The sequence below is a fragment of the Seriola dumerili genome, unplaced genomic scaffold, assembly GCF_002260705.1.
Source record: "Seriola dumerili isolate Sdu_G_001 unplaced genomic scaffold, Sdu_1.0 BDQW01000040.1, whole genome shotgun sequence".
NCBI lineage: Eukaryota > Metazoa > Chordata > Actinopteri > Carangiformes > Carangidae > Seriola > Seriola dumerili.
In genome coordinates this window covers 1153163-1171709 of record NW_019174295.1, presented here as the reverse complement: position 1 = coordinate 1171709, position 18547 = coordinate 1153163, and the positions used below count along the sequence as shown (strand labels likewise).

The 18547-nt window shown below is 41.3% G+C and overlaps 2 protein-coding genes across 6 annotated transcripts; one reads left to right on the top strand and one right to left on the bottom strand.

Moving 5' to 3' along the window:
• The first annotated feature begins 5509 nt into the window (after positions 1–5509).
• On the top strand, positions 5510–11192 carry rbm41 (RNA binding motif protein 41). 4 transcript variants are annotated; one of them, XM_022738845.1, is made up of 7 exons: positions 5510–5649; positions 6625–6741; positions 7724–7925; positions 8237–8441; positions 9232–9731; positions 10615–10762; positions 10895–11192. In XM_022738845.1, the coding sequence occupies exons 1-7, from the start codon at positions 5642–5644 to the stop codon at positions 11032–11034; spliced, it is 1320 nt and encodes a 439-aa protein (XP_022594566.1). In that variant the 5' UTR covers positions 5510–5641; the 3' UTR covers positions 11035–11192. The 4 variants fall into 4 exon arrangements, with proteins under 4 accessions (XP_022594566.1, XP_022594570.1, XP_022594567.1 ...); XM_022738849.1 differs by having other exon boundaries at positions 10615–10790; positions 10895–10984; XM_022738846.1 differs by having other exon boundaries at positions 9232–9798; positions 10895–10984.
• A 2255-nt stretch (positions 11193–13447) lies between these two features.
• LOC111217119 (claudin-14-like) lies at positions 13448–18171 on the bottom strand. Of its 2 annotated transcripts, XM_022738843.1 has the most exons (3): positions 18088–18171; positions 16001–16731; positions 13448–15375 (listed from the first exon to the last, which is right to left on the bottom strand). In XM_022738843.1, the coding sequence occupies exon 3, from the start codon at positions 15365–15367 to the stop codon at positions 14546–14548; it is 822 nt and encodes a 273-aa protein (XP_022594564.1). In that variant the 5' UTR covers positions 15368–15375; positions 16001–16731; positions 18088–18171; the 3' UTR covers positions 13448–14545. The 2 variants fall into 2 exon arrangements, with proteins under 2 accessions (XP_022594564.1, XP_022594565.1); XM_022738844.1 differs by lacking the exon at positions 16001–16731 and having other exon boundaries at positions 18088–18154.
• Between the last annotated feature and the right edge of the window lie 376 nt (positions 18172–18547).

Here is an 18547-nt window from a genome sequence, read left to right as displayed (position 1 = left end):
AACTCTGATGAGAGGAAATTGATTTCCGCTCCACAGTGTCAGGAAAATAATTATCTGGGTCAAAGGTAAAAAGTAAACAGAAAGACAGAATGAGAGCGTTTCCATACATTCATCTAGAGCCAGCAGTGAGAAAACACAATGACAACTCATCATCCGGACTTTAGAGAGCCCTTATATTTGACACGCTTCATCACTTCTGTCACTGAGTGGTCCATTAGAGTCATCTCACCGGCTGACATTAACTTCTAACATCAGAGCGGGTGATGCAACACCACACAACTTCAAGTAATAACCCACAATATTTAGAGTGTGTAAATAAATGTCTGCTTTGCCACCATCAAGCGACTGATGTAACATTAAAGCGTATTCAACTGTTCTCATTAAAGTTCACAAACGTATTTGATGTTTCTGGTTTATTTGCATCGGCTGTGAAAGAAAGTGCGCCACCTACAGAGACTCAGGCTCTCGTCGCAGACAGCTGAAGTATGATAATAGTTCAGAGGATGACTGGACCTGATCCAGATAACGTGAACAGATACAAAAATACATTTTTCCTGCTCTTCACAGTCCACACTCTCCCTCTGACTCCAAAAAAAGAAAGCAATAATTATGCCACACCGCATGATCAGAGCTGATAGGGAGTCGGCTCAGATCCACAGCAATAGAAGGCGTCCCTGCCCGACCTGATTGGCCTGAATAAAATTTGGACCCAGCCCAGCATGAGTCCCGTATCAGATCTTGGATAACAGGAATCAGCTGAACTGGTGAAGACTTCTACGTCACAATCCCACCTCATGCAAGTGCGGGGGGGGGCGGGACGACAAAAAAAAAACACAGCAATGACCTCACAGGGTTCATGCAGATAGAGAATGCACTGCAAACAAAACATCAGAGCTTTACCGCCCTGTTACTTGAATTCAACACATGACGTGATTTCACAACTTAAAGCTGCATCACCTCTGCCTTAGCTTTCAACCCTGCTGCTTTGACGTTTTTCAGCCTCTGATGTCTGCATGCAACAAAAAAACTCCAGCACCTCCGCTAGAACCTTTTTCATAGTGTTTTAAAACATACTGAGAATAAACGCTGCTGCTCTTGTGTATCGTCTAGGTTACCGATGTGCAGCCTAAGTCATAAATGTCTCTTTTCTATCTAATAGATTCATTGAAGCTAATTATAATTGCACAGGGGGAGTCATGGCAACACCTTCTTTGGTTAATTGCAGCCTGAAAGCTACTTACTGTGGTTACAACTGTTAAAATGGCGAGGTTACGCAGTGTGAGGTTGAGAGTGGTCTTCTTCAGTCACAAGGCTACAGATGGATCTATTGGTTTCCACTTTCACTTAAAAGCCCTTCATTGAGCAAAGCAGTCACATGTTTTCCCCGGAGCCCAAAGTACTTTGACCATTCAAACAGATTTTACAAAAGAGACTCTCAAACAGGGTACAGCCAACCTGCTAGCTATGCTAATCCACCTTTACCTTGGGCACAGTGGCCCTGGAGACACAAATGAATTAATCAGTTGGGTTAACCACTAGTGGGTCGAGTTATTGTACCATTTTTCCATAGTGAAAAAAGGCAGCAGTCAAGAGAGGAGGAAATGTAATGTTGTGAAGACCAGCATTCTTGTTAGTAAAAGAGCAAATGCTATTGAGGGATTTAAAAATTTAAAACCAAATACTAGTAATGTTAGCTATCAAGCTAACTTGCAGTGCAATAATCAAACAGATATTTTTAGTCACGTTTTGAGTTTTTGTCAATCTGCCAGTTACTTAAATTGGGACAATGGCGTTTTTGATTTCACATCACCAATGAGATCATTTCAACTTCCACATCAGCTCCTCTTCTGACAAATGTCTGTATAACTACAAGCCTGTCTGTCTTAGTCCCTGTTAGCCTGACAACGATAGCAAGTATTTTTCCATTTTACACTCTTCTGACCATCTCACAAATCCCAGGGAATCCAGCGTTGCTCACAAGTGTGAAATAATGGCTTGTTGTGAGTGAAGTGCTGGATAGTATCTGCATAGTTCATCTGTTATGGTGTAGTTTTCTCGGCATGATAAATAAAATCCAAACATTTCCTAAAATGGAATGAAAAACATCGGAAGAGCATTACTTGGATCTGACAGTTAGGATGCCCTGTATAATTCAACATACTGGTCTGTTAATGCACGTCCTTATTGACATGGCAACATGGCTGAAGACAAGACAGGTATCAACTGCACATCAGGCTATTTTAGGGTCAAACAGTCTCACAAATAAACAAACAGACTTCAGTCACACATGAAGAATTTGTGCAGTGGCTTTTCTTAAAATGGGTCGAAACATAATCAGGCAGCTATTAATATACTTTGCACAGTCACCCAATTATAATATATGCAAACTAAATAAATGTGGTGTGTCCACACAGCTGACACCTCAGGTAAGGACCAAACACAAGAGCCACACTCGGCCTCAGTGTGAACAGGCTGACTAAAAACAAAACAAAACCTCCTTAACCACTTCCCAAAACACCATCACCTGCAGCAAGTCAACAACATTATAAAACTGGTTGCAGGGTTTGAACTTCACTGCAGTAGAATATAGAGAAAATTAGTTGCCAGTCACTTTGATAATCAATGCATCATTTATCAAATACCCATATGTACACATAAATATTCAATGGTTCCAACTTCTGAAACGCGACGGTTTGATAGTTTTTTTCTGTTTTGTGTCTTTGTAAAGTGAATGTCTTCGGACTGATGGCTGGGAAAAAAAGAAACAACTTAAATAGAGCTGCAGTGATTAGTCGGTTAATGTATTGAACGAAAATTAATCATCTGTTTTGACAACTGGATAATCGTTAAATTCTTTTTTTAAGCAAAAATATCAAACATTTGATGACCCCAATGTCAGAACGTGTTGCATTTCTCAGTCTTATATTTTAGTAAACTGAATATTTTGAGGTTTGGAGAGTTGGAAGATCAGCAAACATAAATTTGAAAACATTTAATTTGTCACTTTGGGCTCTGGGAAAATATGCTGGACATTTTCCAGACATAACTTGATTAGTAAAAAAAAACAAAAAAAAACATAATCAACAGACTATAATAATTAAAATAATTACTAGTAGAAGCCATAGAGTGAACATTAATGCTGCATTCATGTGCTATTAAATAACTTTTTCTAATTAATCTAGGTCATACTACGTGGACCACAACAAATTGTTACAACCTGATACCGTACTACATATTAAATGTTAGCAAAAAAAAAATGATATGCAATATGTCAATTTGCATCATTAATTTAGTGTTTCTCACCATCAACCAAACATTTACTTTGGCCACCATGTTTCTGCATTGCCAATATGGTATCACAACTCGGCACATCGTGCACCAAAATTTCCACAGACTTTCTGAGTTGTTATTCAGACGTGAGAGGGCGTTCACGTGAATTTTTCCAGTCAGAAACTCATTTTTCTGATTATTCCGGCACCACACAAATGCAGCGAAAGTCCAGCAAACTGCTCCACACTCCAGTGAATTTAGTAAAAATAAAACAAAACATTAACAGCCCAGTGGAGATGATGTAAAGTGGCATCTGGTAGTGCAGTACTGTAGCTAAACAATTACAATCAACCAAACACCAGACACACCAAATGGCATTACTGGTCGGCCATGCAAGGTTCACAGGTCAAAGTTCACTTGGACGTTTTGTCTGACCAAATAACTTGGCTCCATTATTCTCCATGCAAACCATCAAACACAGAGCTGGATTCGAACAATCAGTGTGACCACATGCTGGATTTAATTTACTTTTGAGAGCACTGCCAGCAAAACTGACACATAAACACACCGTGATGAAGAGAGACTCGTTTAAAGGCTCAAGTCGGCAGCAGGGCCCTTAAGAGTGTAGCTGGAGGCAGTGCACCTGGCTGCTTCCCAGGGTTGTGCGTGTGAGTGTGTGAGTGCGTGTGTGTGTTTCAGAAGAGGCTGCTGGCCCTTTAAAAGCTAAGATGGTGTCCTACAAGCTGCAGATTCTGCCTTCCGTTTCCTTCCTGTCTCTCAGAGATCACAGAGCATTTCGTATTGAACCTGAACTAACCTCGCACACAGTGAAAGACGGAGACAGAGGAGACGGAGAGGTTTCCGTATCAACCGTGGTAATGACTGTGCTCTCGGCGTGATGCTCTTACGATGCAATAAGGTCGCTGTTGCAAAAACTCTTCCACTAATTGCAAAATAAACCGCCTGCCCGCGAGGATACACTTGCAATTGGCTGTTAGAGACACATACACTCACTGACATTCACATTTGGCACATGTTGAGCTGACAATGTCAACTCTGCTTGTGTACAGGCGGATCAGCCACACAGGTAGATGTGTCTTTCCTTCATTGACCAGGGCAAAGTCAATAACGTGCACTTACTTTCTTGTTACGGGTCTCCGTGTGCATCTCGGTTGCCGGAGCGGTGCAGCGGCGGAGGGGTGGAGCAGCAGGAGCAGGAGGGGGTCGGTCGGGGCTTTGGGTGTAGCTCTATCTGAATAAGAACTGTTATGGAGAGAGGAGGGTTTAGGGGGACTAGTTTTCCACCTTTACAGTAAATTTTCGGGATATAGGAACACGATCCCTGCCTCTTCCAGTGTTTCTTTTCAGTTCATATCCGCAGCGTCGAAAGCTCCTTTTGCTCCCCCCAAAAAAATCAGCCAGTCTCTCTATGCCTCTCCCTCTCTCTCTGTCGGCGTGTTGTTGCCGTGTATTCAAGGGCTGGGCTCTCTCTCTCTGCCTTTTCCTCCTCCGCCTCTCCCTGCTTGTGACCCCACCCTGCGTCCCCACCCCTCATCTCTCTGTCAGTCAGGAGCTGTGCGCAGCCCTGCAGCCCTGCAGAGGAGCGGAGAGGAGCTGCGCTGCCGGCGACCCGACACTGGCAGCAGGCGGGCAGGCGGGCAGGAGCGGAACCGCGCACTACTGCATGAGAATTTTTAATTGCGTGCAACCACCACCACCACTCTCTTGGCATCCATGCACCCCCCCACCCCCACCCCCCCATCTCTTAATGCCATGCTGCAGCAGCGGGCTGTTTGTTGCTCAGAGATGGGGAAGAGAAGCACCCATGTCACCTTACTGACGTCAGCCAGCAGGCTAATTGAGGACACTTAAGCTGGGCGGGGAGGGTGTGAGCGATTTAGAGTATATTCAGAGTGGCTTTGCAGCATCTGTTGGATATAACAGGGAAGACAGCCAACTCTAATGAAAAATACGGTTATAACCACACCCTCAGTAATACAATAGGGCGTGGCAAGTTAAGGGTTTTAAGGGTTTTTATTTTCTTTAAAACACATTTCATCACAAAACAAATGCATGCTGCATGTTAGGGCTTATGTGGATTTCCATTGAGAGAATAACATAAATCCAAACAGCTGAAAACAACCCCATCTGGTCCCCATATACAGCCTTTTTCTTTTAGTTATTAAGATTTCTGCACTCAATATAATACACGTGGCTCCACTTTTACAAATGCCCCAAATCTACGCTTTCGTATTATTTTTCCTTGAGTGTAGCCATGAAACATAGCTTGAGATTCATTGTGATTCATATCGGGATTCTACTACATTTCCCATGATCCCACACGCCGGAACTGGAAGCGCAAAGCGGAAGCATGCGAAGGTAAACAAAACTTTTACCTATCAGAGTCACTTAGCAGTAAATTTATAATAATTGTGGTATTTGAATCACACAGATTTTGGTTTTAGACATGTATGACTCTATTGTCACCAGAAAATATTAGTTTACGTCGATCATTCGATCTAGCTATGGCACCGCTGTTGTCATGGAGATAGCTGCAGGCAACTAAGCTAGCAGTGGCTGCTCTCTGTTTCTCCCGTGTACGTTTTACTATTCACGTTTTAATTTAAGAATACGGTAAACTGGACTTTTTCATATTTTTACCAACATATTCCTTAGACTCATAGCTTAACATAGACCGTCTGCCTCACCTCTGGCTGCTGTCCTCGCCCTCGAAGTCTCAATTGATCACATGTACTGACATGTTAATTGTTAAATAAAAGATATTAGCCTGCACAGAACTGAAATAAAACGAAAAAGCTAAATAGGAACACGTTACCCTTCTCTCCTCTTTCTCCAAAGTTAATGGTTTGTAATGTTTGTTAGACCTCCGCCGATTTTTGTCAATATCAGAGCAACTGAAAAAACACGTAGTTAAATGTATTTCCAACATATTTATAAGATACATAGGATATTGGTTTTACCTCTTTACCTCTTTACCACGTTACTTTTATTTTACATCTTTTCTGTTGTGATTGTAAACTGAATATCCTCTGGGTTTGGACTCTTAACTTGATTTGAAAAAAAAAAAAAGCAATCTGGAAATGACACCACTATTGCAATTTTTCACAATTCTTTGACATCTTATAGACCAAATTATTAATTGATTTATGTAGACACATGAAGAGTTTAGTTGTGGTACTCTTAGTCAGTTTTACAAGGTACAGGGTGTCTACAAAGTGACAATAGAATTGTAATACTGTCATCTGTGTTTATGATGGTTGTGCCCTTTTCCTGCTGTTACACCAGCATCCACTGCGTGTCTGATCTGAGGTCTGTCTGTGTTCAATTTGTCAGAGTGACCCGGAGATCCTGTGAGGATGGACCGCTGCTGGAGGAACAGGAGACGGAGGGCCAGCGGCAGCTGCACAGCCTCCTGCTGCAGCAGCTCCACACCAACACCGACATCGACCGGTCAGAAACCATCTCTTTGTATCTGTGTTTACCATAAAATATGATATTGTCCTTTGGCCACATTTTTTGTACTTCCAGCCAACTAGATTTTCCTTCAGTTCTTAGAGAAATAGTAAATGCAACAATTTACTACAATATGATCTCAAGATTGATGTTATCAGCATTTTGTAAAAGAAAAAAAAAAACCCTACAGAAAACAAACAAAAATATTCTATAATTAGTTAAATTGTCAGCTATCAAGCAAAACATCTCACTCTTTGAGACCTTTGCAGTAGCATAAAATTGGAGACACAAGACATTATCTGAACATGCAAGTTTATTTAATATTATATTTATAATTTATCCTGAGCATAGTTTATAGTAAAGACAAAAATAACACCTGTTGAAATTATTAATCAAATCCAGGACAAAACATGAATCTGTGTTAAGATAAGTTTGATTTATAAATCATCAATAGGATCAGGTGTTGGCTCTGTTGCTAGCTAAGCGGTCACTGGATGAAATTACTGTCACACACACACAATAAACAAACATTAAACAGAGAGAATAAAACCTGCCTCAGTGTTCCTGTGTAGTTCAGTGGGAAAAGAAAGCAGTGTCTGCAGCTTTATCCCCACCAGAGCTCTCTGCGCTGTATAAAAAAAATCACACACTCTTTTTACTGTGTGGTGCTTTGGATAAAAGCATCAATCAAATTCTCTGTTATGTTACCTTCACAGTGTTCCACAGAACAGCCTGGAGGATGTTCTATACACATCCCTCAGGGCTACAGAGTCTTACACAGCCATCTTTTATCAGTAGTTTCTCATTGTCAAACATCAGAAACAACATTTAGGTAATATGACTTTGAAAGTGTCCTTTTAAAGCCGGTCTTTGATTGGACTGCAGCTGCTTTTGATAGAGCTGTGAGTGGATCCTGCATGATGCACACATCATGTACACATACCGTTGAGCTCACTTTGGAATAAATTCTGTCTTACAGATGTGTAGCTAAGAGGCAGTGCTTCGCCCCGGCGGCACTCTATCGGCCGTTTGGGGAGCAGGCAGCCGGAGTTAGGAGCTTGTCCCAGTTCCAGGCCTTGCAGGACGGGGAGAAAGAGCAGGCCAGCCTGCGGGAGCTGGGCCTCACGGACGCTGAGATCCAGCTGTGGCAGAGCAGAGACGCACCAGAGTTAGCAGAGAAGGTGAAACCTGCTGGAGACAGAGAACAGGAGGAGCTGGGTTTGATTCCTTGCCCTCTATGTGTGGAGTTTGTGTGTTCTCCTCATGTTTGCTCTAGTTCATAGCTATGAATGTTGAGTGTCCATTTCTACTGCATTGCGTGGTTGGAAGTGAAAGGCCTTAGAAATAGACTTGGGTTTTTTTGTTGTTGTTTGCATTTGGGGGGAAACGACTGATGATTTTCAAATCTAACTTCTTAACACTGATATACATAATATATATAAACCTCATCCAGTAAAACTAATGCCTTACCCTTGACTTTGTCCCGACACAGTCCCATGGTGTGTGCGCAGCTCCGGGGGCGAAGCAGCAGCGCCTGCAGGCGATCAGGGACAAGATCGAAGCCAGGGCGGAGCTCCTGTCCCGTCCACAGCGCTTCGCCAGCAGCCGGCCGCTGTCACGCCGGGAGATGGAGATTGAACGAGCGCTGTTCCAGGGAAACGACCGCCTAGGCTTCCTCACCGCGCTTTACCATCAAGGTATGAAGTGCTAGAGAGTCATCAGGTTGAGAGATAGATAATCAGTGGTGTGTAACTGTCACCCATTATGAGGGACAAGCTAAGCTGCAAGATTTAATTAATTTATTTTCACTAAGACATGAAAGAGCCATCGGGAATTAATTAATCCCAGGAATCATACAAAAGCCTCTCACACCCAAACACAAAAGAAGAAGAGCAAAAAAGAACAGGTTATTCAGGCAGTTACAGAGTTTCTTACTAAGAACAGTTTGAAACTTTAACAACAGAATAGAAACAATAGTTTCAGTTTGTTGAGCACCAGCTTTAGAATAGAGTTTCTAGAAACGTAAAATTATGTTATCTACATTCCAGGGCTTAAATCACAGCCTCTGTACATCCTCAGTTCAGTTTGGGAAGTCTTAAATATGTTGTGGTTTTCTGTGCAACCTCAAGAAAGGAACCAGTTGTTGTTGGCCCATGTTTTCAAAGGCAACAGCTTTATTTTCAAATTTTTTATAATGATGAAATTGGACCATATTTCAATAAAAAAAAAAAAAAGTTTATATCTCAAATTAAAATAAATAAAATCTGCAGGCAATTCTGTGATCCTGGAATTATCATATAAGTGAAAGAAGTTGGAATGAATAGAGTAGAAGAAGTATTAAATCAGAACAGACTGCTGACAGAATCTAATATTAGGATAAATAAAACAGTTTGAAACAACAGTACACAGGAGAGAGATGGGATACAATATTCACTGTTACATCTGTATCAGAAGATCTCATCAAGGCGGCTGTGTTTCTCTCCACAGATGAAGATAACCAGGAGGGCCAGCAGGGGGCGGCGTCCTCTGATCCAATGGACTCTCTCTACAGAGATGTTCTCAGCAAGGACAGACAACAGGGTTCACTGCTGGACTCTGAGGGAGAAACAACTGCAGCATCACACCTGTCTACACACAGAACTGTGTCTGACCAATCACAAAGCTCACGGACACACAATGACCAATCCGAAGAAACGGGGGGTGAAGAAAATGGATCATCGGACCAGCCAGAGACAAGTTCAGATACCTCGAAGCAGCAGCAGCACACTCAGGACAGACAGGAGCGAGCTGCTCCAGTCAAGATAGAAATAAACCAGCCAATCGGCAGTCTGTGTGGAGCGGTGAAGGCGGGGTCAGGAGGACCGCTGACTGTCAGAGGGGAGATTGAAACAATTACAGACGAAGAAATCCTGCAGAACCGCGAATCTGAGGAAGGGATCAGGAGCATCCCGAGGTTCCGAAACTACCGGCCAGGAATACCCTCCAAGGTGTCGACAGCTACATCCAGTAGTAGTTGTTCTAATGTAAAAGAGATCCTGATGGTTAGCTCATCAGGTGCTTGTTTTAAGAATAATAATAATAAAATTTAAGAATAATTTTAATTTATGTAAAAAAAAAAAAATCCGTTGAGAAATGCTCTCAGTTCTCCCCCAGCTCCTTCTGGTATAGCTACCAGAAGAGGCAGTATATCACCTCAAAGTGTGAGCTTCCACCTAAGTGTGCGCTTTATTTATTTAACAGCAGGGTATATATTTTAATTTTAAATCTGAGTTTTATATGCCACTGGTGATAAAAAAAAGCAGCTCTATGGACAGTATATAGTCATAAATGCTGCATTGAATCCAACTAGCACCGATGAATAAATCCTCATTCAACAAATTAAAATGCAATAACCTCCCTCACAGGAGTCACAGTAGAGACACAGTAGTGTTTTAAAGCTGATGTTCGCAGCTCGCTCAGACACTCACAGTAGCAATTGTCCTCCTTAACAACTTAATGCTCATAAAATGAAGCATTATAATGAAATAAATCACCCTACAGTCATTTAAAATATTCAATATCTGCCAGTTGAGAGCCGCTGACTCATAAATTGAACTTGTTTTAGTCTGTCCAAAGGATGATGATGTTGTGGCGTGTAATTATATTTCCCTGCGGCCCGTCTATCTAAGAGCTGGAGCACCCGAACAGAACACCACACCCTCATAACATTGGAAGCACACCGAACATTGTATATGTGATTATTTGCTGTCTGTGCTATAGCCTCACCTCGCCAAAAAACGGTAAAGAGGAAGCAGTGAGCGGACAGACCTGCTCCATGAAGCGCCTGCAGCGGCTCACTGACGATTGCCGTTTCCGTGTGACTCCCTGTAGGTGCTGTGTGTGAAGAACATGAGTGCACAGGCGTCAGTGGCCCAGCTGGTGGCGGTGTTCTCCAGGTTCGAGCCGGAGAACGGGCCTCCAGTCATTTACCGCCTGCTGACTGGGAGGATGAAGGGTCAGGCCTTCATCACTCTGCCAGGTGAGAAACAGTTTCTCACATACAAAAGGTGAGGGAGGGGATGCAGCATCGCCTGAACCCCACCGCTGTGTACCTTCCATTATGCATCACACACTGGGTCTGTCATTACGTGTGTTTATTTTCCCTTTGCAGATGCTGAGACGGCCCAGAGAGCCTTGCTGCTGGTCCATGGATACCGGTTGCTAGGGAAACCTTTGGTGGTTGAGTTTGGCCGTGAGCGACAGGAAGACGAGAAACAGAAAGAGAATGAAGTGCAGGAGGAGAAGAAATAAAAAAACAAAATGAAATCTTTAGTCATGACAACAACATGGATCCTCTGGAGTTGTGAATAACAGGCTGAGATGGATGTAATTGTATAGTATTTATTTTTTCTTCATCTTTGCCAGTTTCATATTAATAAATATCTTTTTTATGCCAAACTACCATTTATTGTGAAATTTCTGGGGTGGAGTTGCAGTAACCTTTTTTTTTTTGTCATCTTGATATTTATTTTAAGAAATTTTGCAAGCAGACTTAAAAATGACATGTCATAAAAATACAAATTATAATAAGAAAAGAACAAATGTAAACAGAAACAAAGAGGAAACACAAGAAAACTTAAGTAATGTCAAAAGTGCAGTAATAAAAACACACTTTTCTGTCTATTAACCCTGTTCAGGTATAATAATAAGACCATTTCTCCATCTTCTATCTTGTATTTAAATATTCCCTTGTAACTTGTCAGAGCCTCAAATGTTCAATAAAAACATTTCAACTGAGATGGTCAACATTTACCATATTTACCTACCAAGGATGAATAATTCTGTCTAAATAAAAGGTTCTGTCATACATTACAGACCTCATTGTAATCAATAAATTCAGGCATGTGATATTAATGAATGAATGAATGAATGAATGCACTCAGATTTACTTTTTTTTTTGTCTGTACAAAGATCACTACAGAGGAGACACAATGTTCAGTTTTCATTTGGGTTGATACACAGTGACTTACAATCAGTGTGCCAGTTCCACTGCTGGGTAACATGAAGGTCAACTGCAGTGATTTTCTAGACTCCTGTTAAAATTCAGTCGTTCTTCTTTTGGACACTAGATGGAGCCATTCAGTCGTTAAAGGTTGGTCTGCTTTTGGAAGAAGACTCGGCCTAAGAAAATATACAGCCACTTAAGTTGAATAAAGTTTCGTGATAAAGACGTAAGTTCAAATCTTATTTTCTGTCATCACACTGATAGTTTTTTATTCTGATTGGTTGAGCAAGAAACCTCAGCCTCCATGCACTCTGTTCTTTAGGGTCAAAAGTTTTACTTATGAAGACCGAACCAGTCTTGTTCTTGAGGAAACTAAAATGTTCACTAAAAGAGACACATTTCATTGTAACAGTTTGCTTGTACATTTTTCATGTTATTTTAATACTGTAGTTGAAATAAAAACATGGACTTTCTTAAAGTCATTATTTTTTTCATTCCCTAGATATCCCGTGCACCAGGAAACAGGGAATGCTCAGTCAGCACTGCTGCTTGTACAGTCTGTGTCTGTGATAAAAAAGAGGTACTCTGGAGAATCTACTGTATGTTTTTGAGATTGTGTTTGTCTTTCTCACAGCCTCAATGTATGTGTGTCCCTCGTCCACTTATCTCTTAGTGTTCTCTCGGTCAAATGTGTGTTGGTTGAACCAGTTCAGTTCCCGACTGTCCCAGACTCTGGTTTCCCTCTGGGTTCAAACACCAGGAGCTGTGGTCTGCAGTATTTTATATTACAATTTCCCAACACAAGGAATAGAAACACTTATTGGTCTGAAAAACTGTTACACCAACCACCTGTAACTAAAGTAATGCAGTGCCCCTAATTTATTGTAAGACCACTCGGACCACATTGCATTTTTGTATCGCCTCTCCCACTGGGATTTTAAAGGGCTTGTAAGGAGACCTGCAAGACCTGCATAAAGCCTGTTGCTTATGTAATTATACTGGTCTCAAGTCCTCTGAGACCCAGGTAAAACAATCTGCACAGACCAAAATAAAGACCCACACTAATTCAAGAACAACCTGTACCACAAATGTCTGGCTGAAAGAGGGTCAAGATCCAGTCTAATGTACTTTTATGTTTAAAGAACCTTTCAAGCCTCAAATAGAAAAAGAGCTACCCCAGTTTTGTTACTGTAAACTGACCCAGTAAGAGCGTGCATTTCAGTCCCACGATTTTCCTGTTGGTGAAACTTAAACTGCATATTGATCGGACTAAAGTAGTGGGTTTGTTTGTTCGGGTTTGTTTGTGTCGATCTTCTGTTTGCCTTCAGTTCAGGGCTGTGATCTTTTTCCCATTCTGAACTGTAAAAAAAACAAAAAAAAAAAAAACAGTCAAATGTCAGAGCATCACCAACAGACTATCTTTTAACAAGTGCCCTATAAAAGAAAGCCCTTCATCTGCCAGTTATTTCATGTTACTACTTTAAACTCAAAATAAAACAAATCAAAACCTTAATTTCTTTAAAGAACCACTTTTTGGACATGTGAAAATGAAACATGTAGAGAAAAGGTAGTAGCACTGTTGACTTGTCAAACACAGGTATAACTAATAATACTATAATGGCTGGTATTGTTATTTCTTTTTCTGCTATGATACATGCATAAAAATTTGTGATGGTAAAAAAGGGGTATGAAAAAAAAAACAAACAAATGGTGTGTAAGAAATGTTTGCATTTATTTCCAGATAAAAAATAACCTAAAAACAATTTTGGTGCTTTGTTTAAAATCAGCTGACAAAGGGATGTTCTACGTCCTGGAAATACAGTATGTCCGTGATGATCAGCAGAGATGTGATGCAAAACGTCGAGAACAATGGAACAAAAAAGACCAAAGAAGAAGAGGTGATGCCTGGACATCATGTGAGAAGAGTTTCATTTTTTTTTTGGTGACGTAAACGTGGAACGCAGAGCTTTACAGAATCCAAACAGATGTAACATTTTCACACTATGATGTTAAGGCACAACAAACTTCTCTGAATTACCATCAGGGAGGCAGTTCAATTTTGATGTAGTTACACTTCATGTGGACAGGCTACTGGATGAACTAACTATTAATAGACTGCAGTGGGTCAATAAAATCTGACTTTCAGGTGATACAGTACCGTGAGAAATGTGTAGGGTTCAGATTAGAAACATCAGGGTTGGCGTTAGTTAGCAGAATGTTTACCGATGCAGCAAATAGTCAAGTGACATTTGAGTGTACTTGCTTTCACTCGATGGTTGAGTATCAGCATTGGAGGGTTTAAATGATTAAAAGTTCCCCAAAGTCTACTCAGTGTCAGTCCTCCTAGAATATAACCAAATGGATGAACGACCTGTGTTTACATTTAAAAATGTCCATGAAAATTTTAGTGTTTTCACAAACAGTGTCTTCAGTTATTTTTCTCATATTTTTTTGTCTGCTTGATTTATCTTTTTACACACGGTTAATATCAATGACAGCACTCTCTACCGAAATTTGTAAACAACACAATAAAAGGGTTGTTAGGTTTTTGGTCATATTCAACATGTGTTAGTTAGTTAGTTAGTTACACTTTTCTACACTTTTTGCTAACAAGGTAATGCAAACACATGTCATTCTGCACATTTTGAAAGTATACAGTCTTCAAAAAAGATACAGAGATAATTGTAAAATAGTTTTTTTGCTGCTCCGCCAGGCATACAATGACAACATTTGATTAAATACACTATATAAATACATTTAATTGAGCGTAAGTTGTCAGAGAGTAATACTTAAAGGTGTGATGGAGTGGCAGTAATCTCAGACATATCCTGTGATGTCATATCCTGCCGCAGCGGGCTTCTTGACTCCCTGGACTCCATGTGTACTCAAGTGGGAGCTGTTGCTGGTACTGCGTACCAGTGTCTGCCCCCTGCTGGGTGCACTGATGCCCCCCACCTGCAGGGTGGGGTTGCGGTAGGTCTGTGAGGTTGTCCGTACACCTATGCCGGGCATGTTGCCTCCTACTGGATATGGATACCCTCCGCCATGCCGTCTCCCACGGCCGCCATCCTGCTCCTCGCAGCATGACACACACAGCAAACCCCCTCCCAGCATGGTAACGAGCGCTGACGCCAGACCAACATATAGGCACTCCCCCAACTCATACTTCATGCTGGCAGGTACATTTGGTCTATAGAAGGTCTGGACCACCTCATGTGTGGTCCACGCCACAGGTATGAGTGCCAGAAAGCCCGCAGTGAGGAATAAGCCCCCGCCAGCACCAGCCACACGACTCTTAACTGCACCTGAGCCCTCCAGGCAAAGAGTGCACTGCATCCCCAGGGTTGACATGGCAATTGCATGGATAGACAGCACTATGGAGATGACCATGAGGGCACGGGCTGCCTGCAGGTCGGAGGGAAGGGCCAACATGGAGTTGTAGGTCTCACACTGGAAGGACCCTGTGCTCTGATAGACACACTCCATCCACAGGCCCCTCACGTTGTTCACGGCCGTGACGATGTTGGAGCCAATGTGGGCAGAAGTCTGCCAGTACGGTAGCACCGTGGCAACCAGGGTGCCCAGCATCCCAAACAGGCCCAGGAAGAAGCCCATCAGCTCCAGAGCTTCTGATGCCATGACCACAACTGTGAGGGAGGAGACCCAAGAGAAAACACAGAGAAAAAATAAACCAAACTGAGCCAGAGACATGCCCGTGGCATGTTGACATTGCAACCCATTCGTCATTACTAGATTATTACATGACCACTGCAGTACTCAAAGGTTGGACCAACCCGTCCTCGAACTCGAAGGCGAAAACAATACCAGCCATGCTTTTGTGGCTGGTAAAGACTGTAGCTTCAGCTTCAGTGATAGGTATGAGTTAACTGGATCAAATTATGCATTTACATTTTTTAAATTTTCCATTTATTTTACCATTTTAATTAATCCAGTGTGGTCCTCTACAGGATAGCTAGCCGTGTGGTCCCACCAAATAAGTTCCTAAGTTAGAGCTATTTTGTGTATTCGCAGTGGTTTGCTAACAGGTGAAACCACATAAATGCTAGCTGAATCAACTGGTGTTTGTATGTAGTTTTATGTAGATGTAACTGCCGGTGAATGTGGCTTCTCGCAGCCATTGTGCCACAGCTTTTTGCTTCTCACTTGGTTTCGCTAAGTGGATATTGCGAGTGTCACAATACAATAATACAAAGTTAAGTCAACATTACACTTATACGTACCACACACACAGAGCCCACATTCATGCATTACCTGAGACTGCTGCTGGTTATGGGAGAGCCAGACGCTGAACTCGTCGAGGATTTGATTATGTTTGATTGCTGCAGGGGCTTAAGTTGCAGCTGGAGAGGAGGATGAGGAGGTAGAGGATGAAGATGCAGTAGAGCTTGCAGCCTGTACAGATTGTATTCACCACTGGTCTTTCTGTTGAACCTGCTCCTGCTTCTTCAGTAGAAAGCAATGTTCTTTTTCTTTTTTCTGTATCAGACTCTGACTGCCTCCTCAGACCTTGACATATTCGCAGCTGTTGTGCTGCTGCTGTACTTTTAAATGGCACTTACTCTGCTTGCTGCATTGGACCGAGGAAGCTAAAAAACACTTTCAGAACATATGCTGTTTTAGAAATACAATCCTTTGTTGAAGTATTGCCTGTTTAGAAGACTACTTAAAGACCCCTACAATGCAGGACAGTAGACACGGTTACAGTCTGTGCTCCTGCACATTGTCTCCCTCCTGACGCCGTCTCTCGTCTGTCTCAGTCAGATGTTCTGCTGTCTTTGTTTGAGAGTGAGATCTCTGCTCCTCATCCAGACCTCCACCTCCTGTCACGTACACGCACACTGATACTGACACCTCTGACAGTGACACACACATCCTCTTTGCCAGCCAGGTTAATCATTCTCTCATCGGTCATTTCTCCAAACCAGACCTTTGGTACAACATCGGCTGCAGCTCGGTCTAAAAACAAAAACTTGAGCAGACCCCTGTAACAGAATAAATGTTTCAGGATCAGTTTCCTGTATAGTTGAGCAAAATCTCTTTCATTAAGCAAAAGATTTGATGGTCACATATTGTATTACCTTTATGAAAAGAAATGAGTTCAGAAAAGGGTTATCCTTTCATGTTAGTAGAAAAAGTATATCAGCTAACTCTGCAGAAATTCCCAAAACTGCTTGTGAGCATTTTCTGTATTTTCAATTAAAATCGGCAGTGAAATACGCCTCCAAGGCAAGGAGGAAAAAGCAAGGAGAAACACTGAAATGCTTTTAAAATAATGTTAATAATTTTAATCTAATTTAATCTAGTTTTTGGTTTATTGATTTTATTTATGGGTTTCCCAATAGAGACATTTCCCACTGTGTGACACATGATGGAGAAGTGGACCAAAGGTAAACAGAGCATTAAGATGGCCTTACTTCAATTGTCATTTTTTTCCTTTCCTATTCCCTCCTTCACTTTCTTTTCATTCACTCAGTCGGATGAGTCATGGCTTTTAGTTCATTATTCCAGTCCATATTCATTTGTTCATTAACTAATTGGTTTATTTCAAATCGTGGAGTAATGCCGTTGACTTGAATCAAGTTTTTTTTCATCCAATCGCAACAACTCAACAATATGTTTTCAAACTAAATTTATCTCTGTCACAAGTCTGTTTTATGCTGCCAAGAGTGTGCTGTAAAATATAAATTTATCATGTATTTTTTTATAATTCATATTTCTAAAAATGATATACAGTCTATGACACAAACTCAGACAACTTTATGTTTTACAGTGTATTTCCAGCAAATATTCTGTTGTTGATCTGAAGGTGCAGCGGTGATTGAAACTATTTTCATAAAATTCCAAGTAAACATAGAGTGGGCTGTGCAGTGTTTAATTATAATCAGTGAATAAACTAATATATTTTCTCTGTCACGCTTCACTTTAAAATTCAATCATTATTCAGTATTTAAAGACAGAATGGGGAATTAGAATCGACAAATAAAATGTACTTTCTATTTTGGTTATTTTTGGTTAACTTTATTAATGTTCATTTAAATGCAAATGTATTACATTAATTTAATCAATTAATTCATCAGGGATTTTGTGTTTGTTTTTTTGGATTACAAATAAACAATGTAAATGTCAAGAATTGTTTTGATGGCACCTTCCAGACTCCATACAAAATATTCACCCTGCCATAATATATTGTGAATTTACAGCTCAATTCAGCTGACACCAAACTTGGCTGCCACTCGTGCATTGTCATCCATCAAATGTTTGCTGGGGTGTCAATTTGAAGACTGCTGGTGCTGAGATCCAATCAAAAACATCACGTCATAAAAACAAATATTACATACCATGTCAGTGTACCCCAGGATGACAGCTGAAGATCTCTTGTAGGTCAGGGAAATTGTCATTTAAGCTGTTTAGGTGTGCCATCGTTGAGTGTATCAGTGTCAGTATTTACAGTCACCCAGTTTGTTGCTGATCTGGATCCTGAAGCTCAACCCCTTTAGTTTCTTATCCCCCCCAACCGGCCCTCACATGGCAGCAGCATCATAATGGGATTAGCGTGTAATCCAGTCACTTCCCGTATGAAGCAGACTGAGAGGGCAACGTCCACACACTCAGAAACACTGAGCCATTATTATAAACCACAGAGGGGCATTATCTGGACACACTGCATATTAATTAGGCAGCACAGGTCTGCATGTGCCCCTTTGTTATACTTTGGTTACTGACTGGTAGTCTCTTACTGTGAATGAATGAAAGGAACATAGAATAACATGATGCACAATGTTAATTAAAACACCATAA

Bases quoted from the DNA above. Each gene is read 5' to 3' on its own strand.
- rbm41 (XM_022738845.1), top strand. The intron at 6,742-7,723 runs GTCAGAAACCAT...TCTGTCTTACAG, and splicing joins ACCAACACCGACATCGACCG to ATGTGTAGCTAAGAGGCAGT. The intron at 10,763-10,894 runs GTGAGAAACAGT...TTCCCTTTGCAG, and splicing joins GGCCTTCATCACTCTGCCAG to ATGCTGAGACGGCCCAGAGA.
- LOC111217119 (XM_022738843.1), bottom strand. From the start codon at position 15,367: ATGGCATCAGAAGCTCTGGAGCTGATGGGCTTCTTCCTGGGCCTGTTT.